Here is an 18,216-nt window from a genome sequence, read left to right on the forward strand (position 1 = left end):
GTTGACGTCACAGTATAATCTGCCACAGAAAGATCAGGTCGCGGTCAACATGTAGTCATGTTTTGAATAACCGATTTCGCTTTAAAGAGTCAAGTTTTTTATGTATGCACATAAGTACGTATTGAATTGTCGCATCTCATAGGTGTAATAAGAAATAGGACTAGCGAAATTTCAAATGTATCAACAGGATCATATTTGTTTTTGTAGTAAGCCTGGTTGTAGATTTTTATACGTGTCCCGACTGTGTAATGTGAATGTCAGAGAAGTCTAAGATTAACGATTCATAGATTTCAAGAGGTATCTGTAATATTTGAGATTCATCATGGTTATTTTTAATTTATTTTTTTATTGCTTAGATAGTTGGGCGAGCTCACAGCCCACTGGTGTTAAGTGGTTACTGGAGCCCATCTCTCCCATATACACCTACAACATAGATGCGCCATCCACCTTGAGATATAAGTTCTAAGGTCTCAAGTATAGTTACAACGGCTGCCCCACCCTTCAAACCGAAACGCATCACGGCTTCACGGCAGAAATAGGCAGGGTGGTGGTACCTACCCGGGCTGACTCACAAGAGGTCCTACCACCAGTAAGTAGTATTTCTATCTTTCGGCTCACTCACATCTACTGCTGGATATATGTCCCCTCAAAACCTCGCCACGAAGACTGACCCTGTGATACCTGCATCCAGCGGATTCTCACGACCTTCAACAGGTCGTCGTTCCAGCTTACAAACGCCACGTCTTCTGGTACACAGTCGCCGTTCGAGAACTTTTCCGCCTCGCCATCATTTGGGTTATGTCGGTTATCATTATCCTGCGAAACTCCCCGTGAAAACACATAGGACCTTCTTCTTTTGTAAAACTGCAAAACGCGACAATATATTATAATCTGTGAAAAATTCAAATAGGAATCCAGACCGAGTTGATATGGCGAAATGTAAATGTTCAGACGATATCCCCGAATCTTGTTTATTTAAGTTGTTTTGTTGCGACATGAAATGGTCGCTAGAGATACGCGGGTAACTCACAGTCCAAATCGCCATTCTAAAGTTAGCCTCCACACCAGTCCTACCATCTCAATACCGGGTGATTTTCTCTTAATTGAAAAGGGAAAAAAGTGCACGAAATATTGATTTTAGAGATAAGATAGGCCTTCGATAGTATTGTCTATATATTAAGTTACTTTACAAGCTTTCGTTAATAGTATTTATTTTACTGGAAACTACTTATTTACGTTTGATGTATAGAATAATTATGAATGTGCTAAGCATGTGCTGATGTGCAAATGCAATTTCAATGTGTGCATGTGTGCAATATTATGTAATTTTATGGTGTTATTTGAACAAAGTGTTCTGAATTATTAATTCAAAATATCACAGTATTACGAAACATATTTCAATAAAAAAGTAATAAAGCGTGTAAGCCTATCGTTTAATATCGATCATATTCACGTGCAGTCCACATACCTTATTGACATGAATATGCGCGTGCGCAATGCAGCGTAATGTCTGACCAGTGTAAACACGAAGCAGTAGACAAAAATAAAAATTATCGAATGTTTAAGTGCATTAGATTGTTCTAGATTTAATGCAGTAAATAGCCAGAAAGCAAAAGCAAATGGAATATAAAACCTTTAATTTAAAAATCAAAAGGAAATGACCCCAATCAATTTATCGGTAGAAGGTAACTTAGCGACAATGAATCATAAGTGAGTCATGAAATTCGCCCCGAGGTTATAGTATTTAGAGAAATATTATACAAAAAGTAAAATAGGGTTGTAATAATAACCCATTTGTTTAGTATTTAAATGGGTTCTATGATTTTAGTATTGGCTTTGAAGGAAAAATTAGCTCATGACATCCCTGATCCTAAATGATACATGCCGTTTAGATACGGCTATGCGAATATCTAAAGCTTGGGTCTGATTTTGCATTAGATAGATGCACCATATTAACACACATGGGGTCTGAAAAAACTCGATTATTAATAAAACATACTTGAGACCTTAGAGCTTATATTTCAAGGTGGGTGGCGCATATACGTTGTGGATGTCTATGGGCTCCAGTAACCACTTAACACCAGGTGGGCTGTGAGCTCGTCCACCCATATAAGCAATTAAAAAAAAAGAACATCATAGGCAAATACATATTACATAATATACCATTTGTGTACCTAACACTAAAAAAAACACCTCTATTTACAGTGTAAATAAAAAGTTGAATGACTAAGCCTTGTTAGTCTGTGTCATTCGTCGGGATCGTTGCTCTTGAATTTCACCAGCATCCCGTTTTACTGGCCAAACCTGTTCCGCATTAGTGTTCAACAGAAATCGCATATTTAATTTGTTTTTTTTTTCTCTAATCACACCTTTTTCACACCTTAAATGTTACGACTTGTTTTTATTTCGTATCTTCGTCAAGGATGTGCGTCAGATAGGGTTGCCAAGTCTACTGTGTCTATAGTCAAATATCGACAATTTAAGAGGCGGATATAAATATTAAATAAAATCTAGCATGATACAGTATAGGCAGTGTGCTGTCCCTACCATAGCGTGTAGTAGTAGTGATATATATTTTTTATTTCAAGGGTAATCTATTCCATAGTCGGACAATAATTTCCAAACCTTCATGATTTTTTTATAGGCATCCTTCGATGAGTTAAGTACTCTTTTACGTCAGATAAATTCATGTTTTTAAACAACAGTAAATTGAAGTTATTTTCTGTGAGTTTTCAAGACTGCGGCACAGTCAATGCGTAGTATAGAATATGGTGTCTATTACTCCCGGAATTAAAAGAAAATTGGTTGAATTGAGTGAATGTACATACGAAATGTATGTATAAACGTAAGCGGTGTCCATTAGATAATTCTTTTATTGGTTATTGCGCAAATAAAAAAATGCAGTGTTTATATATTTTTATATTTTAATATGACAATAGATAATTATTTTAATTTAGGCGTAGGTATACAAAAAAAGCGTATCTCACTTAATTCTTCCAGCAAACCACACATAGTGAAACCGTATGTTCAGGCTAAATAATATATACCTCAACAAAACTATGAAAATGGACATGGTGCAAAGTAGTATACTGGTCTAGTTATAATTGTTTCCTCTCGGCTTATGTCATTTTTGTCACAATTTTTGGTACCATTCTTGATACTTACAGATGTTTCCTTGATTCTTATAGATATTTTAATATCATGTATATATTTTCCTTTTATTACCAGCGCTTGCGGCCCATCGGGTGATGCTTTTACGGCAGAGATAGGCATGGTGGTGGTACCCATCAGAGTGGGCTCACATGACGATCTACCACCTACCATCTGTAATTTTTTTTTATCAGTACGTGGATAAAAATGTATATCTTTCTAAACTTAAGAACACAATTTGGTCAATATTCGTTGTGAAGTATTATACATTTTAGTAATTACATGCATTGCAATTTATATTATAGTCACGTCCGCGCGAACGTGTCTAATATTGCCTAATATGCGTAAATCGTAATAACGCGGAAAGGCTTGCCAGCTCGGAAAATGAAAAAGGCGGAGCGTTCTATAAATTATCGACTATAGATAAAAATTATATAAACTGGCAAAAATCTTATTTTGCAAATTGAATAATGGAATAATCTTATCAAATTAGTGTATTGTCATCGGTCTTCGATAAATTTACAAAGTTTGAATGAAATCGGGCCGTTTACAGTGGGTCAAAATCGCGTCTAGAGGAGTCAGTTACAAACATACATACAAGTGAAGCTAATATAAAGCCTGTAAAAAAATGAGCACTCCGCGGTCACCGTCTAGGAATATGTAAATTCTTACGCTTAATTACTAGCAATGATTACGCTAAGAGCTAGGATAAGCAATCGAACGGTACAGTAGTCAGACTTAAGAGTATACCAAACAGAAGATTCAAAATATGTTTTGACAGGATTTAATAAAATACGCTTGTTACTAGTAAATTACTAACATACTAATAAATTAAAATCTAAATGCTTAGTAAGCATACATTTCGATATTGCTTACAACACCAGACTTCAGCGATCAGGATTATAACAGCGGCAATATCAGCGTACCCAACTCCTTAACGCGTCTCATAGGTATGAACATGCGTAATTCCTTGGAAGCGTCATTCTCTGGCAACCCTACATTTACATCTATACGTTTGAGCACGTTTCTCCAGTAGAAAGCCGGTACATGCTCTACGACTGTTAATTCAGATTTAGTGAAAACCTATAGCAGTTCCGGTGCTTGGATTGTCGCCCTTAAAGTACCTCGACCTGCTTATTCAATTCTATTTAAATGGAGCGCGAATAACTTTTCAAATAGCCAATGTATGCGGATGTAAAAATGAAAAGTGATTTAGTTTAGGTTATTCGTCGTTTTGTTGAGTATTAAAAACACCATCGCCAATGTATTAGATGTTCTTATTGTCTTTCTTTTCGTTACCTAATCGTCAGCAGCTTAAAGCGCTATTCCAACAACACACGGACAAGTAGGTGAGCTCTCGGGGCTCAACCAGAAAGATTAAATTGAACAATAATTCACACATTCAGTTTATCATATATCGAATATTTTTTCATACCCGTGACTGACCTGATGCTCTCCAAGCTCACGTCCTCTCCAGTAATACGGTTCCTTAATGCTTCCTCAGTGACGAACGGGATACGATATACTTCACAATATTAATAAGAGATCTGGTATGAAGCAATGGGAGTTGGTAAAAAGCGGGATTAATTTAGATAATTTTTACCAGCGTAAAGAAATGTCAATGCGAATGGGGCTTTCGTCGATTCCAAATTCAAAATTATGTTCTTTGGTGATTCAATTTTGGAATTCTTACGCCTTCTAGATGGATCCATCAGATCTTAAATTCTAAATTCAAAACTGTGTGGAAAATAAAAAGGCGCTCATCCAGATATAATAATATCTTATTATATTTCCGTCAGTGTTAGTCATTACGAAGCCCTAAAATTGGAATAGCAGTCAATGTATTAAGTACCGTTACACAGCGCCAGCTGTCATTCGCAAAAACCGCTCATTTTATGTACAATGGTTTCGCGTCCTGACTGAATCATAAAAGCAGCACCTGAATCCCTGGGGGCCTCAAACATTTATGTTGCTATCTTTTAGCAACATAAATGTTTGTCCTCAAGAGGGAAAAAGAAGGAAAGCCTGGTTGTGTGGAAGTTTAATTTGTGGTCATATCAGTGCAATCTTATTGTATGATCGAAACAGTGTGGTAATTTGCATTGTTTATTAGTAAGCTCGCCTCCGTCTAGTGACCGTAATGATTCGGAGCATACGGAGGCTTATTTGGATGAGCTTTTTTTTATTGCTTAGATGGTTGGACGAACTCACAGCCTATCTGGTGTTAAGTGGTTATTGGAGCTCATAGACATCTGCAACGTAAATGCGCCACCCACCTTGAGATATAAGTTCTAAGGTCTCAGTATAGTTACAACGGCTACCCCCTATCCTTCAAACCGAAACGCATTACTGCTTCACAGCAGAAATAGGCAGAGTGGTGGTACCTACCCGTGCGAACTCACAAGAGGTCCTACCACCGGTAACTACGTAAGTTATAGTTTTGCGGGTTTGTACGCGTATCGAGTAATACTTAAAATTAGTAAATGCTATAACATGTATTTTGTTTGAATTGTTGATGAAACAAAAAGGCTTTTTAGTCCCATGTGATAATGAATATTTCAGTTTTAAAATAATGTCTAATGATGACGATTAAATTACGATTTGGAAAGTGTGACTTTTTAAAGTGAAAATTGTTATTATCTAAAGGGAGTCGGAAGCCGTTCTTATTATAAGCAACTGGCTGACCCGGCAGACTTCGTAGTGCCTCAATCGATAAATAAAAGACCTACATTTTTGTATAAAATAAACTTAAAACAAACAAAAGGAATCCGTCCGACGGGGGACACATCAAAGGAAAAACAAAATTGTTATTTTTATTTAATTTCGAGCATTTTCAGATTTATCTACCTTTTAAACCTTTTCTTGACTTCCACAAATAATTCAAGACCAAAATTAGCCAAATCGGTCCAGCCGTTCTCGAGTTTTAGCGAGACTAACGAACAGCGATTCATTTTTATATATATATATATGTATATAGATATAGATAAATAACTATATGACAAGCTCTGCATATTAATAATTCGTGTGTACACGCAACACCCACCAGGCTGCTTTGTAATTTACGATTAGCACAGTCTTATACTGTAAAATTAAGTAGGCAGCAAGAAAGTATTTTGACGCGACACAACGCGCGCTTAAGACATTTTTATGACTTAATTTTATCAGATCTTTTATAGCTTTGTCCGTGTGTTTGTTTGTTTGTTTGTAACGGAATCTTTAAACGTCATTTTCAATTACATCAAGATGTCCGATTATTTAAAAAATTTGCACACGCCTCAAAGGTTAATGATTATATAACAATTATATAGATTCACTCTAAATCCTGACCAGTATCAACAGTAAAAAAGATGATAAGTCGCTGTACATGACATCACCAGCGAGATGCAGGAGGGTGGACTTAGATTGTATGATGAAGTCAAAAAGGAGGTCACGGGATTATGTCGGATATTTGGCGCTTCAGTAAAATGCGATGTTACTGACTATGATGTCGAAGACAGAGCGAAGTGCAGGAGATAAATGCGGAAAGCAACCCTACTACCACATGTGTTAAATAGCTAGTAAGAGAGAGAGAGCGAGAGAGAGGCAGAGAGAGAGAGAGAGGGAGAGAGAAAGAGCCGGATTTGCTGTATATAGGTTTTTTTAAACTAAATTCACGTAATTCTATTTAACTGAGATGAGATCTACAAATATTTTATGAATATAATTATACATCGCGCGATTTCTATACAAGCTTAATCAACTACAGCATCTAATTTTATTCCTTTAACTATTAACCTGTCGATTAAAATTAATCACGCTATAGATTCGAATTGCACATAAATTATTATTCAGTAAAAAACAAACGCTGTTACTGTTCAAAGTGTTGGTATTATTCTACTAGCCTATTGAAAGATATGGTATAAAGTGTTGGTATTATTCTACTAGACTATTGAAAGATATGGTATAAAATGTTGGTATTATTCTACTAGCCTATTGAAAGATATGGTATAAAATGTTGGTATTATTCTACTAGCCTATTGAAAGATATGGTATGCTGTATACTTATTTATTGTTGATGTTTTGTTTCAAATTGCAGTGTTGTTTAACATGCAAACTCACTTTTATGTTTGGGAATGTACAAAAAACAATCTAGGGTAGTTTTTTCCAATACCATTTAACGCACAGAAGCGTGAACGAGCACACGGCCCACCTAATGTTAAATGGTTACCGGAGCCCATAGATATTTATAACGTAAATGCCACCACCTACTTTGAGATAAAAGTTCTAAGGTCTTAATATAGTACAACGGCTGCCCCACCCTTCAAACCTTACTGCTTCCCGGCAGAAATAGGCAGGGTGATGGTACCTACTCGCGCGGACTCACAAGACGTCCTACCAGTAACTACGCAAATTATAATTTTGCAGGTTTGATTTTTATTACACAATGTTAGTCCTTCATCGTGGAAGTCAATTGTGAACATTTGTTAAGTACGAATTTAATTACAAAAATTGGTACTTGCCGGCGGGATCCGAACACCGGTGCATTGCTAGATACGAATGCAACGGACGTGTTATCCTTTAGGCCACGACGACTTGCGAAGTTAAGGCCTCCAGATTAAGAGTGCTTGGCACTGTAACTCCTCATTGGAAATGCCAGAGGCAAGATAGAAAAATATAATGCGACACCAAAGAGGATAAGAAGTGAAAGAGAAAATTTAAAGAAAAGTCATAGAATCATTCTTTATTCTCCTTCTTTTCCTTATCCCACTTTAGGGGGAGTCTGCTCTCCCTATCAAGCATTGTTGACTTATAATAAATAAAATAGAAAGAGACAATGACGGTTTGATGCTGCCCTAGGCCCTGTTTATCGCGCCGCCCTTAATGTTAGAATGAATTTTATTAATTTTGAACTAACATTTTTATTTTAAATACATATAAAATAATTTTATTTCCCTAGAATAAAATTTTAAATTATAACTATTATTTATATGGTATTACAGTTAAAAAAGTAACATACAATAGACAAATTAATAAATAAATTTAAATAGGTATATATCTAATTTTTTTTATATTAAGCAAATTCATTTTTTTATAATAATTAATCTGAACTCATTTTCAAATGAGACTGTCTTTACTTTATAGTCTCTGAAATTTTGACATTTAATTTTTTTTCTCAGCCCTGGCCTCGCGGGCCTAGGCGTAAATCCAACACTGGAAAGAGACAGACAGAAAATCTTATTATACAGTTATTTCCACGTACCTATAGTTTGTAATCGTGGCCACCTTAACAAAAGCGCATTCCATCTCAGACATTGTGTTCTACTAACCTTTAATTTCCTTTGCCTGTGACATATAGACAAACGTGGGAAACGAACGGGAGGGGTCATTGGCACAAGGCGTTAGAACTATAGTCTGTACTTTGAACACCTAACAAGTATTGGTGTTAACTTTGCTATAATAATATTAATTAGTAGATATATTCTTCTATGAACAATGATATCAATGTTTTTAAGTAAACAATATATAAATATTTAATAAAGTAGCGTGAATGTACGTGGATTGGCCCTTAGAGTGGAAACCATTGATTTATTATAGACTCTCTATTAGTGCTTATAAAGAGCGGACCGTCAGTATACCGGTTATCGCGTAGTTTGATTTTAGGTATTAGGTTTCGATCTGGACGTCTCTTAGCGCGCGTAGGTAAAACATTCTGAATAAATTAATAATGTTTATAAATAACCATTTTAAATTATTTTGCTGTGAATTTAACATTGATTTTTGTAATTTTTTTTAAAGTATATTTTTTATATGGTCCTTTTTTGAAAAATTTTGGAACTGGGAATTATAAACAAAAACTGGAAATTATAAACTTGAGAATTGAAATTGCTTTTTATGGTTATTTTGTTGCTTACTGCAACACTTATTTTACTGGTAGTAGGACCTCTTGTGAGTCCGTAGGTAGGGTTTTTTTTTATTGCTTAGTTGGATGGACGAGCTCACAGCCCACCTGCTGTTAAGTGGTTACTGGAGCCCATAGACATCTACAACGTAAATGCGCCACCCACCTTGAGATATAAGTTCTAAGATCTCAAGTATAGAGCTAACACGAGAGGTGAGAGCAAACGGAGTATGATTTTTGTTAAAGAAACAGTGATTTAACATTAATCGATTGGTTAATAGTAGAAAGATATGTTAACATATATTGAAATTAACGAGTTCTTCAAAACCTATTCAGACCCCTGTATTTTGGTGTAGATCTCCAAAAATCAAACCTTAAAATAAAATATAATATCTAATTCTGTACTTAACCAAAGTGTGAACTATAGATAAGTCCGTAAGTGCAGTGAGTCGACACCGAGCCCAGTGCTTGCACAATGGATGGATGTGGTTTTAAGTACAAAAAATGTAGTGACAGCCCTAATCCTGCCGTGAAGCAGTCCAGCGTTTTAATTTGTACTAGTGGTCGCCCTGTGGTCGAACTTCGACCACAATTAATTTAAATTATAAGTTTAATCATTATTAAAGTTCTATTGTTATATTTCTAGTATAATCATTTCTCTACATCACACCTTTCGCCAAGGGTACACTATAGACATATAATATTAAAGACAAACAATATTAATCTATTCTTAAATTGACCACAGAAATTAAACAATAAACAAAAGAGTATATAGGCGTGTGTGTGTGTCAAATATATGGTAGTGTGTGTAATGTTTTTTTATTGATTTAATGTATTTTTTATGCATCATTTTTAAAAAATATTGGAATTTTATACTCCTTTCTATTCTATATAAGTGTGGGAAACATAGTCCTCCGTCCGCACAATTTTCATAAAAATGGGTACAAAGTTTTTGCTTCACGTATATAATATGGTATACATACATATATGATAGATACATTTTTTATATCTTATCGCAATTACTGTATTATATTAACAGTGTGTACAAAATAAAGAATAAATAAATAGTTGATAGTTGTTTAATACGTGTTACGTATTGAGTTTGAAATGGACCACTAATTTATAATCTTTAGGATTTAGTAGTTAAAGCGTTGGTTGCAATAAAATTAAGCTATGTGACTGTCCGAGTAAAAATAGTAATAGCTAATTTAATTACACCAAAGAAAAACATAGTTTCTAAACATAAGCACATAAATTAGCAAAAGTTAAAATATATTTTTTCCGCATCATTTACGAAATTTACTTCAGCGGCATCTATTAGCCAAATTTTGAAGTTTGAAAAATTAAATTACAAGTATGGCTTTTCGTTTTCAGAGCGATGTCGCGGTGGAAGGGGAAAGTGAGGTAGCCAGCAGATGGCAGCAGTCAGCGCGGCGATGTTCCGGCCTGGGGGCGGTCTCGACCCCTCATGCTACGCCACACAGCGGGTAAGCAGTTCTTAATTGTAAACACAGATGTCGCTGTTATCAAAAAATCACCCATAAAAAAATTACCTGTTTCAATGTTAAAATAAATAATTGCTTTAAACATCATATTGTAAGATTTTTCTTACATTAAACTACAACAATTATTGAATGATAGTATTAACTTTGTTATAATGAAATTCAATTCAAGAAATTTCAATGCCACGTACCTATGTCCACCACCACGCTACCACGATGAAAACCAATATAAATATTTATTATTCATAAATTACATAGGTAATTCTTGGCTTTTACGTCTGTTATGAATTCGTACGTGTCGATATCATAAACAATACGCAATCGCACATCAACATCAAAACGAAATAATAATTATTTTCAATGGTCGTTTTATAATCGTAAAAAAATCGTGCCATTACTATTTTGAAGTCGTCGTGGCCTAAAGGATAAGGCGTCCGTTGCATTCGTATGTAGCGATGCACCGGTGTTCGAATCCCGCAGGCGGGTACCAATTTTTCTAATGAAATACGTACTTAACAAATGTTCACGATTGACTTCCACGGTGAAGGAATGACATCGTATAATATAAAATCAAACCCGCAATATTATAATTTGCGTAATCACTGGTGGTAGGACCTCTTGTGAGTCCGCACGTGTAGGTACCACCACCCCGCCTATTTTCTGTCGTGAAGCAGTAATGCGTTTCGGTTTGAAGGGTGGGGTTACTGAGACCTTAGAAGTTATATCTCAAGGTACCCACCGCATTTACATTGTAGATGTCTATGGGCTCCAGTAACCACTTAACACCAGGTGAACTGTGAGGTCGTCCACCCATCTAAGCAATAAAAAATTTTTTAATTTTTAAGTCTAAATTCAGAAACCTAGGTCATGTTCCACCTGGACAAACGCTGATCGAATGAAAACATCGACTGTTGGAATTATTCGCGCGTTACTGCGATGCTATTAAGACATACACCGTTCCACCACAATAACAAACAGCTGTACCAAGATTCAGTAGAATCTGATCAAGCTTAGGAACGCATAGAGGACACGCGCAAATTAATTTACTATTTAACTAGCTGACCCAGCAGACTTCGTAGTGCCTCTAAATTTTTGTATAAAATAAACTTAAAACAAACAAAAGGAATCCGTCCGACGGGGGACACATAAAAGGAAAAACAAAATTGTTATTTTTATTTAATTCCGAGCATTTGCATATTTATCTACATTTTAAATCTTCTGTGGACTTCACAAATAATTCAAGACCAAAATTAGCCAAATCGGTCCAACCGTTCTCGAGTTTTAGCGAGACTAACGAACAGCAATTCATTTTTATATATTATTATGTAGACTAGTCGTTACCATGATATTTAGTATTGTTTAGCTCCGTTTAATAATATTACTTTAAAAGTTTAAGACAATTGATTATTAATCAAATAAAATAAACAATATATTCGTTTTATGTCGGGAAGCGATCGTGAGTGTCGGCTAGGCTACGACAACTATTTCTTAAATATCGCTCTATATCTCAGTGTGCTTAGTGTGACTTTTTAACGTTTTCGATAGCGTAAAAGTTAACTCAAATTTGTATGTAATTAGAACAGCGCCCCTAGCGGCAAACGTAGGCAAAAGTTCCAAATCCATAGAAATTTGAGTTAACTTTAACGGCCATCTGGTGTAGTGGTAAGTGACATGGTCACTACACAAGGGGGTCGCGGGTTCGAATCCCGCCAAGGGAAGATATTTGTATGATAAATATAAATGTCTTTTCCAGGGTTATGGATGTATATTAAATATGTGTATGTGTATAATAAAAATTTTATATTTATTTCCGTTATCTGGTAAATGTAACACAAGTTCTTTACGAACTTATCACGGGACCAGTTAACGTGGCGTGACTGTTAGTAAATAAAACAAACAAACAAACAAAACTTTTACGCTATCGAGAACGTTAAAAAACTCGCACTAAGCACACAGGTTTTGATGGTAACGGCATTAATGTATTGCTTGTTTATGGGCGCTAGTAGCCGTTTCATATATATTTTTTATATTTATATATTATATTTTACAATCACGCCACGTTAACTGGTCCCCTTGATAAGTTCGTAAAGAACTTGTGTTACAGGTACCAGATATCGGAAATAAGTGTAAGATTTTTATTATACACATACATATATTTAATATACATCCATAACCCTAGAAAAGACATTTATATTTATCATACAAATATCTTCCCTTGGCGGGATTCGAACCTTCGACCCCCTAGTGTAGTGACCATGTCACTTACCACTACACCAGATGGACGTTAAAGTCGCCTGTGAAACCATATATACAACAAAGAACAAATAATATGATCTGTAAAAAAATATCTTATAATTTATAAACATTTATATAGGTAATCCTGAAGTTAATAAAATACCCTCAGCACATAAATTATATTATATTTAATTATACTTATTGTTTTGTAATTATTTCGTTGTGTTGTTTTAGGCTTTGTTTCACATACAATACGTTTACGAATTATGCTACGAACTTTAGAATGAAAACATTGAATGGGTCGAATGGGTTGAAGAGCATGTTTACAATTACAGTTTGTTTAGCAATTAATAAAACTACCGGTCCGATGATTATGTTATTAAAATAAGGTTGATATTTCAGGGGAAAATTCGGTTCGGATTCCGAAAAACAAACATTCAAAACTAGCTTTACAAATGTATTTTAACACCGCCCATTGCACTTTTGTATTTAAGGTTTTGCATATGTGCTTATTTTGGTTTATAATAAAGGATACCCTCTCTCTCTCTCTCGCTCTCTCTCTAAAAAGCATCAAACAACACTTTGTCTTCTACAAAAGGAAGATCAAGACCCCGGATAGTGCATGTCTTTTACTACTGACTTCAGCCGGATATAGTATACGGGCAGGAAGTGTATCCCACTGGTAGACTTCTTTATATGCCACTTGTGTACCAATTTTTGGGTGCCTTCATTCGCTCGAAGTAATCAGATGGCGAAGATTCATAACCCTGGACTATAAAAGAGAAATCTCTGAAAATGTTTATTTATATAAATATTCTGGACTAAAAAAGGTAAAAATAAGTATATCGTTTTGTATTAAAACACTCACATATACAGGAAGCCGAAATGAAAATGAAAGCATATTTTTTTAACCAGTTCAGCTTTGATAAGTTAAACAAAGAAAACAATAAAATTGTTGTATTGGCATCGGTACTTGATACGTGTTAATAGGACATCTTTAAGTTGGCGAACATTATGTTGTCAGATCTCGAAGGTTAGATACTTCTTCCTATTCGTATACTTTTGACAGAGTGGTCGTGGTCCTGTATCAGTCGGATTCTGCGATACCGATGCTCTCGAGATGCGACGCCATGTGACACGGTGTTTTGCAGAGTGATAGCAATCGTTTATGTTGGAGTGAGTCACAGATTTTATGAGGTCGGTCCATCGTGTTGGAGATCGTCCGCGAGATCTTTTGCCTTCGACTTTCCCTTGCACCACCAACCGCTCAATGGAGTCCTCATTACGAGTGATGTGCCCGAAGAACTTGAGTATTCGTATTTGGACTGTTGACGATAGTCTCTCCTTGATGTTGAGGTTGAGGTTAGCTACAGGTCGAACCAATAAAAGCGTCTTAACAAATCAATCTGTGTTCGAAAAATATTTCGCGTATTCGGCAGTCTGATGAATCGGTGATATTATCGAAGGCACCTGCAGCTTGTTTCACGCTCATTCAATTTAATTTCCTGTTCTCAACTTAGTTGGGAAGCTGTAATTATAAAGATTGGAAATCAATTCAATTTTCACTTTTCTTTACGATCTCTTTGATGTTATTAAGCGATTTTCTCACGACAGATGTTTCTTTCGCTTTCGTGTGTGTTGTCTTCAGATTGTTTGAGTAATATGCGTACTAATGAAATTACTTTCTGCTAAGCATGTAATTACATGTTATGGATACGCACTTGAATTTTCTTTTAGATTTGATATTTTGATTACAGTCATTTATACATATAAATAAAATTTGAGTCTGGTTGTAATATTGAAATATTCGTAGGCAGCGGCTTGGCTCTGCCTCTGGCATTGCTGAAGTCCATGGGCGACGGTAACCACTCACCATCAGGTGGGCCGTATGCTCGTCTGCCTACAAGGACAATAAAAAAAATACCGCTTTATACTAGATGCATATGAATATATACGAGTATATACGGTACATACACCAAAATAACATTTTTTACAATTTTTGTTTCTCTGTCTGTTTGTTCCGGCTAATCTCTGGAACGGCTGGACCGATTTTGACGGGACTTTCACTAATAAGTAGCTGATGATATACTACTGATATATATTTTTTGGACTAGCTTCGCCCCGCGGCGGCACCCGCGGTACAACGATAATCGCGGGTAACATGGGACTCAACTAGTCTACATATCTTCTTTGGTTTTCACTAGTCGTTGATGGCAATTAGGCACTCATTATGCCTCCTTAATATGAATAAAAATATTGACGGTAGTTAGCATACAGTGGCGTCACTATAGAATATCAGGGTTGGCACTATGCACCGGACCCACGAGTGGAGAGGTGGCGAACTCTGAGTAATGTAAAAACATTTTTGCCAAATTGTAAAAAAAAAAAATTGTATGTATCTTAAATTCAATCACAGCTAGACATAAATAACTATATCTATGTAATATACATTTGAAAATTAAACCTATTAGATATATGATTAAAGGCATACAATATTAATAATATTCTTCTTCTTTTTCTCCACTTTATCCCACTAGGTGGGGTTTTTTACTCAACACTCACTCCTTTCTCTCTCATATCACCTTAGAACTTATATCTCAAGGTGGGTGGCGCATTTACGTTATAGATGTCTATGGGCTCCAGTAACCACTTAACACCAGGTGGGCTGTGATACGTAAATTACGAATCGATAGAGCCGTGTGAAGCTTGGCTGTTCATGTATTTCTATGCAAAAATATAAAACTCATACAAAAATTGCTATTGATAATAATTATCGGGCCTTTTCATTGGCATGACCTTAATGTCAACCCAACCGGAGCGGAAGACCATGTCGCTTATAAATTCTCCTCTCACATTTAAATGATTAATGTCCATTGCGTATTTTAATTAATTAACCATCGTGTAATTCGTTCGGTAATCGGTGGCGCATTTACGTTGTAGATGTCTATGGGCTCCAGTAACCACTTAACACCAGGTGGGCTGTGAGCTCGTCCATCCATCTAAGCAATAAACAAAAAAAAAAAAAAATCGGGATGGAAAAATAGGGGTTGCACGGTGACCGGCAAGAAGTGGATGAGGAGAGCCGCAGACCGGGCTCAGTGGTGTAGATTGGGAGAGGCCTATGTCCAGCAGTGGACGACTGTGGGCTGTTGATGATGATGATGATGATGATCGTATAAGAGTGAAAATTGAGAGCAATAGATTTTTTTTATTTTAAGTCATGACAAAACAAAATAAAAAAATTCAGTTTATAATTAACAAATAAAAAATTGGGGTTGATCGTAGAGGGGTGAAAATTTCAGAGTAATATGTTTTTTTTTATTCTACGTCATGACAAAATAAAAACAAAATTCTCGCAAAAAAATTTAAAGTTTTTAATTAGCAAATAAAAAATAAGGGTTGATCGTAGAGGGGTGAAAATTGAGGATTGTATGTATTTTTGTATGTTGTATCATAAAAAAATAGAAATTAAAAATTTTGTCTAAAAATAAAATAAAAAATTTTAGGGGTGGACTACCCCTAACATTTAGGGGGATGAAAAATAGATGTTGGCCGATTCTCATAGATACCGGATAAGCACAAAAAATTTCATCAAAATCGGTCAAGCCGTTTCGGAGGAGTATGGCAACGAAAACTGTGACACGAGAATTTTATATATTAGATATTAATACGTGAAGCAAAAACTTTGTATTCCTTTTTACGAAAATTGCGCCGACGGAGGAGTAGAAAATTTTCTTCACTTATAGAGAATATAGAGAAGGAGTGCAGAATGCTAATATTTTTTTTAAATTGTGCATTAATAATACATTAAATCAATAAAGAAAACATTAAATCACTACCATGTATTTGACACACACGCACACATATATATACTCTTTGTTTATTGTCAAACTTTTGTTATTGATTAAAGTCTGTGGTCAAATTAAGAATAACTTAATATTGTATATCTTTAATATTATTTGTCTATAGTGTGGTCTTGGTGAAATCTGTGAATAAAGAAGTCTATTAGTCTTTGACAATAGAACCTTAATAATGTTCAAATTTATAATTACAGTTATTAATTGTAGTCGAATCACGACTACTGCGGGACCACTAGTATTATTAATAGTATTGAGACATGGTTCCTCACATCATTCAGTTTGTAGAGACAGCGTGAATGACGTCATCGATCTTACACGGCTCTTTTTCTAGTTGAGTGACAATTTACGCAGGATGGATGAAATGGCGGCAGGTCACGGGCACCATATGTGACTCGCACATCCCTCTTCCCCTAAAAGGGAAGATACATAAGACCCTAATAAGGCCTGCCGTCTCGTATGGATCAGCTTGTTGGACTACGAAAGTGGCGGATGAAAGGCGATTGCATGCAGCAGAGATGCGAATGTTGCGATGGATGTGTGGAGTAACGAGAATGGATAGAATACGGAATGAATATGTTAGAGTAAGTCTGAAAGTGGCACCTGTGATAGAGAAGCTGAGGAGTGCACGTTTGGGATGGTATGGACATGTGATGAGACGGAATGAAAATGAGGTTGTTAAGAGAGTGTTAACGTTAACTATGAATGTGGAAGGATTTAGAGGAAGAGGTAGACCTAAGAAGAAATGGATGGATTGTGTGAAAGACGATATGGGTAGGAGGGGAGTGAGCGAAGAAATGGTATATGATAGAAGAGTATGGAAGGAGAAAACATGTTGCGCCGACCCCAGGTGACTGGGAGAAGGGCACGATAATGATGATGATGATGATGACAATTTCTACAAGATAATATAAATCGTATCGTATCGTATAAAATTGTGTAATAAAAATGAAAATCGCAAAATGTATACATAGTTATCTGTGGTGAAGCTTGTTGTATTTACTCACGAGTAGGTTTTTTTAATGAGCATACTTTGAAAGTGTTTTTTGTTTGAACTCAATGTCCACTGAACACTGTGCCCTTTAATTCCTCGTACATATTACCTTGCAAATGATTGTTGTATAAAAACAGGATCCAATCACACAAACACAGACAGACTCGTGACCTAATCGTAGACAGGTATTATACGCAGAGTGTTTGACCTTACTTTCAACTTCGCTCCGGAATGCACCAAGAAGTTCATTCTAACATCACGGCCCGCACAGAGGTCGCAGGCTTGTTGCTATTCTAGTCTCACGACATCTGTGTAATAACTTCTTGTTCGCGAACTGCGTTGGAACATTTGAATGTATGAATTTTTGTGTCAAGTAACTTAGTTTCATTTTCATATGTCCTTGGCGGGATATCCGTGACATATCTAGTACCGAAACGAGTTGTTGGTTGGAAGATAGTACATGTTTTGGTTTTTATTGCAGTGTAATAGTGTTAATAAGCGTCAAGAGTGAGAGGTCTAGACAAATTAGCTATAAAAGTGTCGATTTTTTTTATTGCTTAGATGGCTGGACGAGCTCACAGCCCACCTGGTTTTAAGTGG

The 18,216-nt window shown here is 35.8% G+C and overlaps 1 protein-coding gene across 13 annotated transcripts in view; it reads left to right on the forward strand.

Annotated features, from left to right (window-relative positions):
• LOC101738416 (uncharacterized) overlaps window positions 1–18,216 on the forward strand; it is a 178,837-nt gene that overhangs the window by 112,578 nt on the left and 48,043 nt on the right. For all 13 annotated transcript variants that reach the window (XM_038013670.2, XM_062671254.1, XM_062671256.1 and 10 more), the window contains one exon: window positions 10,403–10,515. In XM_038013670.2, the coding sequence (XP_037869598.1) occupies window positions 10,444–10,515 (72 nt within the window). In that variant the 5' untranslated portion in view covers window positions 10,403–10,443. The remainder of the gene's footprint in view (window positions 1–10,402; window positions 10,516–18,216) is intronic.

This window comes from Bombyx mori, chromosome 11 (assembly GCF_030269925.1).
Source record: "Bombyx mori chromosome 11, ASM3026992v2".
NCBI lineage: Eukaryota > Metazoa > Arthropoda > Insecta > Lepidoptera > Bombycidae > Bombyx > Bombyx mori.